Source organism: Lottia gigantea, assembly GCF_000327385.1.
Source record: "Lottia gigantea unplaced genomic scaffold LOTGIsca_3, whole genome shotgun sequence".
Classification (NCBI taxonomy): Eukaryota; Metazoa; Mollusca; class Gastropoda; family Lottiidae; genus Lottia; species Lottia gigantea.
In genome coordinates this window covers 2,002,622-2,011,619 of record NW_008708986.1, presented here as the reverse complement: position 1 = coordinate 2,011,619, position 8,998 = coordinate 2,002,622, and the positions used below count along the sequence as shown (strand labels likewise).

The window sequence follows — 8,998 nt, the reverse complement described above, 5'->3', positions numbered from 1 at the left end:
TAACCTACCTCTTAAAGAGTTGTTAAAGAGACTGGTTTGCCACTTTCGGTGGTTGATTTAGGAATAGCCTATAATTATGTAAATAGTGTTCAGAAGTACTAGAAAAAAAATCGCATAATTCCGTAAAAAATACCTTTAACTAGGAATTTTACTTTCTATTTCTATACATGTTTCTATAGGCCTACATGTATTTTCTATATATGGCAGAGTATCAAAAATGACGAGTTGTCATTTTGACATTCAAGCGCGGAATATTCTGGACACACATACTGGTTTGTTAACAATAGTAGGCCTATTGATTATCTTAGCTAAAAAAATTCTTGTTTCTAGGATTAAAGTGCAATTCGTCAAACGGATGGTTGCCACAAATTAAACCGAAGACAGAAACCCCTAATAAACATAACCAATTCTGTGTTGGTAATTTTCCACTCTTGGTCTTGGCCTACTGAATGAAAAAGCAACAAAGCAATAAAATCTGATTAAAGAAACCAAGACCCTCTTACCGTGTCTCGAGAGTCAGGCGTGATAGATGCATGTGGACTTGTAACTTCCTTCCACAAATATATTGTTAATCTTATCAGGATCTTCTCCACGATCACTTACATTACATAAGCGCATTAAAAACATATTAATTAATGAATCTTATTAACCCTTTGATCATTTGACATTGCCGTTGACATATTAACCTTCACCACGAAGATTATGACAAATTATTCAAATTTTGTTAATTTGGAACAATGCGGATATAACATAGGGTTTGTTCTTGGGATTACTCTGAAAACAAATAACATTACAAATATGCTTATGTTTACAATAGTTCACGACATTGATTATATTATGATTCCTAAAGTTCGTGCAAAAATAAACCAATGGTGACTTGAGACTGGTACCCCCTCCCCGCCGCACTTTTAAATCTAATATCATTTAACATACCCAAAAACACCTGTGAGCCACCCCGTCCCCCTCTCTTTTTCACCGTTCTTAGGCCACCCAATCCTCAACTATTAACACTGCCACTCATGTAATCATTGTAAATGTAATCATTTTCAATTATTTTACATTAATTTTTGCAAATTTAGATTCTTGTGTAAAGGTGAAGTTAATATAAAGAAGGAAGGTTAAACTCAGTTGAGGAGTTCTCCATCGTAAGACTGTGTAACATTCATAGCCTATGGTGAAACTAGATTACACTATTACTATGATCAACTTGTTCTGGTCAAATTAAAACTTCATTAGTTAATTAATTGGGGGCGTTTTATAGTGGGTATATAAACGTTCAGATTCTGGATCAAATCATTATCGATCTACATCTCTCAACATGAACACCATTCAAGTTTTCACTGTACTAGCTGTCATCTATGTCAATGGTGTCTTCTCACAATTTCCTGGATTTGTAAACAGAATGCCGATGATGGCATCGAACACACCTTCAAGAAGTATGGGATCCAGATATCTGACCTGTATCGGTCAAACAGCCAACAACGATCAACTTCGAGTTACCTTCTCTAATCACCAGAATGGCCGAGCTGTCAAAGTTCAAGCTAACATTCAAGGAGGACTCAGCTCTCAGATTAATGGTAACTTCCAATTGGTGATCACTAATGGCGGCAGAATTGATGGTATGTGTGATTCTAATTCTCTTGGTAACATAATGACTATGGCCTCCAACCAACCTTCCAGAATGGGATTCTTTAGACAAATGGGGAGACAACAACCAAGCCAAAACTCACAATTCCTTACCATTGGTTCTCAATTCGGCCTCCGATCTGACCAGTCTGTTAGTATGACCGATATCTTGTCTGGCATCACCTACTCCAGACTTGCCGGAAGTGGTATGGCTCTGTGTCAGAGTATCGTCAGTAACCGATGTGTCGGTAGCATGCCACTTTGTTGTACCATTGCTAAAGATGGGAAGACCGCTGCTCCAACTCTCTCCCGAGGTTTAGTTGGTGGTATTGGTGGAAATCAAGGATTTGGAATGAATAATGGTATGAACGGGGGAATGAACAATATCAACGGAGGCATGAACAACTTGAACCCCAATAACAATGTTGCTATGGGAAATGGTATTCAAGGTAATGGGCAGAATTCTCTCGTCTTCCCTTAAATATCAACATGCATAAGCGCCGAAGAAGAAGCAATTGGTCTGCCTGGGGAATATACAGTTACTAGCTATAAAAGTTATTTGTTCAAGAGTCATTTCAATGGGTAATGCAACATTGGATTGTGGGTGGGTATGAAAATTCGATACAACTAGATATCGCTGATAGGAAAACATGTTTGCTATTCATTGACAGGGAAGGGTGGAAATTCGGCATGGTAAGGTAGTTAAGTGGGGGGGGAGGAATGGGTAATTTTGGTGTTCGGAAAACATATCTTTAATATCAAATTTGTATATAAAGGAAATTGTATTGTATATAGAAATGTGTATTTGTATTTGCTTTTCTTTTATAATGGTAGTTATGGAAGTCCCAATGTACATAATATTTCAGTTTTCTTATTTCTCTATATATATGACAAATCTATATATATCTTTGCTGTAAATCTCTTCTGACAATGAAATTATAAAAATGTTTTTATATTCATATTATAAACAGAATTTAAAGTTTTCTTTCAAGTTTTTCCATTTGCCAGTCAAACTAAAGCAAACAAAGGCTTACAGAATGCATATAGGCAACAACCATCATACTGTATCAGGTTTTATTATAATTTGTTACTTGATGCTTTTTGCTGTGATTAAAACGTATCTGAAAGAACAAAACAAGTAATTGAACTCTTCTGGACATATCTCCTGCTTCTGAATGTAGTCCTATTTATATTATAAATATTCTCCCGAATATTTCCCTCGCTCAACCTTTTGAGATGTAATCGAAGAGGAAGAGTATCGAAATTATGCATAAAGTCATTTGGATATTCCCTTCATTTAAAACACACAATTTGACGAGAAAGAGAAACGGGTTTCTTTTTAGCTTTATGTGAAAGATGGTGATCATTGAACAGAACGGTTGCTGTTGGCCTTTAGTTTTCATGGCATGAAAGATGGAGTCTACCCCTAAAATTGCTCACGTCATAAACTTTATCATTCTGACATGTAAGCCTAACATAGCCTCTGATTCGCTAAATGTAGTTAATGATTGATATTACATAATATAAGCCACTCCGAATGAGTCAAATTGGCCAAAGTAATTCAGATGTAGAAAACTGTTATGCTGGTCATCCAGCATGCTGTACAGAATAAAATATTACTATACTCACCACATTCTTTAGGTTCATCAGCACCATCATCACAATCTAGTTCTCCATCACAAAACCAATCATTGGGTACACAACTTCCATCACATTTAAAATATCCCTCTTTATTGCAGATCATATCAACTATAATATAGTATAGAATGTATTGTCTCCGAATTGTCTAAATTAATTAAAGTACAATGTTTATTGAAAGGCGTTCATATGGAAATAAAGTCGCATAAATGGATAACTAGATAGAAAAGAAGATAAATGAATAAAAATAATAAACAAATAAACAAAACTTACTGCAAGCATCGGCCGATTCGTCACTGCCGTCTGAACAATCCGGTTTTTGGTCACAAACGTAGTCATCTTTTACACAGCCGCCTCCAAAACATTGAAATTCGTTTTCATTGCAAGACTCTGGAGGAGATGGAGGAAATGTTTATGTTTTTTTTTAAAGAGGGTGCCCCACAATAAAAAAGCCACGCCACATCATACGCTGAAAATTTGCTGAGAATTGATGCGCTGTATTATAGTTCGGAATACATCCTCAAAATATTCCACAAATGAATGGAAATTTAATCTAAATCGGTTGATATTTTAAAGTTAATTTTCCCGGAGAATAGCTATCTATATTTTACTTACCTTCTAAGGCTGCATCGATACCCCATCCAAACGTCAAGAGAACTGTAATACCTGCAAGTATTTCGATAATGAGCAGAATGTCAAAATTAAGTGATTAGGGTGGTTGAGAGGATGCTGCTAGTTAATATTGAAAGGATAAAAGGATGAAAACTTATTCAACAGAGGGCACTGTTACAGGGTTAAAGAAATGTTCACTATTGTTAAGGCTAGTATGTTAAAGAGCAAATTCGTAGTACTCTAGTTTTGAAAATTTAACTCATAAAAGAATGATCGCTGGTGATATAAATATAAAGTCTGGTCACCTCAGCAACTAGCTCTAGTACTTACACAGGTATATTGCTGACATAATAATTCTTGCCATAGTTTAAAGTTTTTTTTTTCTGTAAAGAATGCAACAAAATATACATTATTGAATATGTTGCGTAATATTCAACAAAGGGGTGTGTCCTGCTTGTATGGAATTTTGTGTGAGTATCTGTTCTGCTACATGGCTGATTCCTTTGCATAATATGCAGAATAGTTTTTTCAAACACCAAGTGCCTTATTCATCTATTAGACAATTACAAAAGTTTGTATATATATGGTCTAAAGATTATAATATAGATCTGTACTTACTTCCGTGATGCTCACCGCAATAGATGCCCTCTGCTCGAAATGAAAATTCACTATGAACGACGTCAAGTTACTTTATCGGCTTGCAGACTTGATTGTCAAACATTTATTCCATCATGACATTTAAACAGAGTCATTTTCCGCCATTACTTAATCATCAAAATTGAGGTTTATAGTTTTAAGAATTGAAAAATTATCACCAAGCCTAAAATTATTCCAATTCATCGAAGAAATAGAAATGTCAATGAATGTCAATGTGCTACATCTGTTGACAATTTTGATAGTTTTAAGGGTTGAACCAAGTGATTGGATAAGAGATCAAATAACGCAAAATGATTGGTTAAACATTTTTAGGAAGCCGAATTCTTGTCTTCACCGTTCATTTCCTGGCATATTAAAAGTTTTGCAGTTTTCCAGCATTTTAGTACATTTATCACATTTCAACCAAACATTACAGTCAAGTAACCTTATTTCGTGGAAACCTATTATTCGTGGATTTCCGGAAATGATTAATAATTTACATGAGCGACCTTGAGCGACCTTCGCATTAGTTTGTTGTAATAAACATGGGTTTTCTGTAGCCTACAATATCAGCTAATAGAATGAATCCAGTAGTTTCAAGCAAGGTAAAATGTATTAATGTATACTTTGACAAATACAAAATGGCGGATTTCAGTTATTACCAAACGTCACCATTTTTTATCGGCCGATCGAATTTCCTTATAATCCCAAGCGGTAATCGGAATTCCAAGTGTCGTCTGCTAGAATGTAGTCTAACGAATGAAGTCACGTGATCAACTAGCGGATTCCGTGTCAGCAGAAAATTTCTATGGAACACAAAGTGGACCATATTCTTATGTTGTTTCAGTGACTTTTAGCAATAAATCACGCTACGTATTTTGTCAGTCACTATTTCTTTTTTCGTGATTCTTTGAAGGAATTGTCACTATAGTAATAATGAATTGATATTAAAGATAAATACTAAGAGAAGTTAATTATACCACCCGGTATCCATACAACGTGTTTTTCTAGACTTATAATTTATAGATCAAACATTGTACACGAAAATAGGTGTGATTATTCAAGCAATAGCTGATTCTTCAGGTCAGATTCATGTAAACGACTCTTCTCCAGTGTCGTTTATACGACACTGCTGCTCCACAGAGTCGTATATAGAGATATACGGCTCTGCTGCTCCAGGTGTAATATATTTGTTGTCCGATTCAATGTCAGATTATCTCCCTTACAAGCTCTCTAACATTAGAAGGTAGAAAAGGGTCATGTTATTAAACAAAAATCTCGTGACTAGCTTAGTTCAAAATAACATATTAAATCCCCTAAATATGATGTTTATGCTGATTTCGGGAAGTTTGAAAGAGGATTTTAGCTAACAACCATCATGGTCAGTTTGGGAAATGACTCAAGTCATTCAAGACATTCTGGTGTAAGTAACTACATGTACTACGGTACGCAATCTGACATTGAATCTGACAACAAATAAATTACACCTGCTGGAACTAGTGGAACAGCAGTGTCGTGTATGTCATCCTCTGTCCCTTGTGTAACTTTTTGATGATATTAACTTAATTAATTAACTTAAGTATGTTTGATTTTACAATTAAAATAGACGCCAGAAAATTCATGTGAAAACAACCTACTTTTTGGTCTGAAAATTCTCTGTAAGTGTAAAATCATGTTTACAACTAATAACTTTTCCAGTGGTTAACATTTCCATCAACCCAAAGACAATCAAAAACTCACAGTAGTATTTTGTTATTGATATTCCAATTCATATGAAAATAATTGCCAAATTTCAATTCAGAAAACAGTGTAGTCAGAGAGGGTATCCAGTAATAACGGTAACACGTCAAATCCGTAACAGATCTATCAAAACAGTAACACAAATTTAGTTAAAACGCTAACAGATCTGCCAAAACAGTAAAAAGATATTTTGGTTGAAACGGTAACAAAATAAAATTTATCCATAATAACTCATACCGTACTCAAAAACAACTCAACTCGATTACTAATTCTCACCTTCAATCCAAGTTATGAAAACATTTTAAATATTATCAAAGCAATTATTGATTAGAGTACAGACAAATCAAGCTCACGACTTTTTCGTCATAATTGGTACTCACGATTGTTGATTAAATTAGATCTACCTACATACCAAGCTTACTGCTTCGTTCCAGTTAGGTTTATACAGTTTACTATTTATATCTCAGTGACCCACATTCACCAGATGGTACCTTTCTAATAATAAGACAATGATAAAAGACAATTCAGTTGTATATGTACTATTATTGGAATTAATATTGTCGGCAAACTTTTTAAAAAACTATTTTTACTGTTTTGGCAGATCTGTTACCTTTTTGTCTATTAAAATTTGTTACCATTTTGACATGTTACGTTTTAACTGGTATTTGTCAGAGAGTAATCTAATTCATAATACTTTCTTTGAAAATAGAGGTGTTAAATCTAAATATGATATGTGTATATAATAATTTATTTTTAGGGTTATTTTTTCCAAGAAGACAATCCAAATGCAAGTGATGATGAGTTGCTGATTGATCATCTAGCTTTATCTAATGATGCAGATCCACCATTTAGAAAAATAAACATCACTTGGGCAATTATTGTGCTCAAAGTTCTTTTTGTAAGTGTTCTTCCCAAGCATACAAAATTCAGTTTTGATATAACCTATGCCAATAACAATAGGAAGTCTAGGACTTAAAATGCCTTTAGTTTGAACTCAACTAACTTCCATCAATATACATCTATATAAACATAATAATATTAGCCTTAATTAAACTTTATAACTGGCATCGAATTTAGAATGAGTGTAGTGACTTCTACTTGATGCCCTACACGGGAGATAACTAGTCCCGACATGTGATTGTTCAGACTACAACTTTGTATATACTGTAAATGTGATGCAAGGTTTCAGTTTTACTTTTTGTTCTATTTTATTGTACAGGCATATTTGTCTTGTTTGTTAAAGTTTTTATTTTACAGGTTTAATGTTCCAGGAATTTATTTTACATGTTTAATGATCCAGAAATTTATTTTACATGTTCTTTTTTTAACAATTACATGAACTGACAATAGTTTATATTTCCAGGTGATATTAATCCTAGCAGCGTATTTGGTGCCAATTTTCTGTGATGGAAATAAATGTGGAACTGATCCATTCTCAATAGTTGTTTATACCCATGGTTCAATGTGGTGTTTGTTGTTAATATTTGATAGATTTTTACGCTATAAACATCATATTAGTCGTCTGCATGGTTACTTAGAATTTTATCGTAAAACTCGACATATCAGACGCTGGCCTTTTACTCTTAATTCAGGAGGTAAGGAAGCATTTTAAGTCCTTATGTGTGCAAAAATGTATGAAAAGCATGTTCATATGTCATGCTGGAATAATTAGCTAATAAATTATAAGATTAACAATTTCATACAAATAACACTTTCACACTGAATTTGACTATTTCTTCAAGCTTCTCCTGAGAAAATACATATTCAAAAACAATTTGTGACTTTAATTCTGCTTTGAATTTTTTTTTTATTTCAGCCAATGCCCTTGCAGTTATAGTAGTCAGAGTTTTAGACAAGTTTTGTAATGCAGAGACCCCATGTAATAAAATTACCAGAGAGAATTATTTACAGATATTAATTACAGTGGAGGTTTTACTGGTTCTTCCTTTCTTAATTCTTTATCTTGGTGGGTATTCTAAATATTAATACTACAGGAATACCATTATACACATAAAAAGTAGAAATTTCTTTTGATTTTGTGTGTTCTTGGATATGATCAACAAACTATGCAAACTGAAGAAAACCTGAGCAAGTGCAGAGAGGAGTAGTTGTTTTGATGGTTAATTTGCAGCTATTTGTCAATGTGCTTCAGGTACAGAAATTTTATCTAATATCGCCAAAAACATTTGACTTGAATTTCATATAAAAATTTCTTGTTAAACCATTTATATATTTTGAAACTAACTTTTAAATCAGATTTTCCACTAACATGAATATTTTTGTAATTTATGTTATGTATTTCAGTTCATACTATAAGATTCAATCGTCAGAAAGCTTATCCTGATGTATCACAAGATGAAATGTTAAATAGTTTTATCCAGTCACAATCTGTAGCCTCTGATATTGGTTTTAAGTAAGTGTTCAGTTTATGTTCTAGAATTCTGTTGCCTTTATGACTTAGAGAGCTAAGTTTTCTGTAGCTAAAATATAATGTTCACATAATTTTGTTTATTTTAGAGATGAAAACTATGTAGACCAAGTGTTAGAGAAACAAGCTGATATGATTCGCTATTTAAAGCAACATAATACACAACTCAGTAAACGTTTAGTGACTTTAACATCTGAGATTAATGTTTTAAAGAACCAGACGCAGGTCAACTCCAGTGTTGGATCCATCAATTGAGACTATGATATACCATATTCCATGAATATATCTTGAATACCGGTATAAGATCTTGTTTGTTTA

The 8,998-nt window shown here is 33.5% G+C and overlaps 2 protein-coding genes and 1 pseudogene across 3 annotated transcripts; 2 read left to right on the top strand and 1 right to left on the bottom strand.

Annotated features, from left to right (window-relative positions):
• Positions 1 to 1,306: 1,306 nt before the first annotated feature.
• LOTGIDRAFT_228537 lies at positions 1,307 to 2,757 on the top strand (annotated as a pseudogene; the record flags this gene model as incomplete). The annotated part of the gene is made up of 1 exon: positions 1,307 to 2,757. A coding segment is annotated over one exon (195 nt), but the record flags the coding sequence as incomplete, so codon positions are not given.
• Positions 2,758 to 3,268: 511 nt separating this feature from the next.
• On the bottom strand, positions 3,269 to 3,655 carry LOTGIDRAFT_60244 (hypothetical protein; the record flags this gene model as incomplete). Its single annotated transcript, XM_009057015.1, has 2 exons — positions 3,269 to 3,375; positions 3,538 to 3,655. Coding segments are annotated over 2 exons (225 nt in total), but the record flags the coding sequence as incomplete, so codon positions are not given.
• A 4,017-nt stretch (positions 3,656 to 7,672) lies between these two features.
• On the top strand, positions 7,673 to 8,935 carry LOTGIDRAFT_104833 (hypothetical protein; the record flags this gene model as incomplete). Its single annotated transcript, XM_009057139.1, has 4 exons — positions 7,673 to 7,847; positions 8,069 to 8,218; positions 8,557 to 8,665; positions 8,770 to 8,935. Coding segments are annotated over 4 exons (600 nt in total), but the record flags the coding sequence as incomplete, so codon positions are not given.
• Between the last annotated feature and the right edge of the window lie 63 nt (positions 8,936 to 8,998).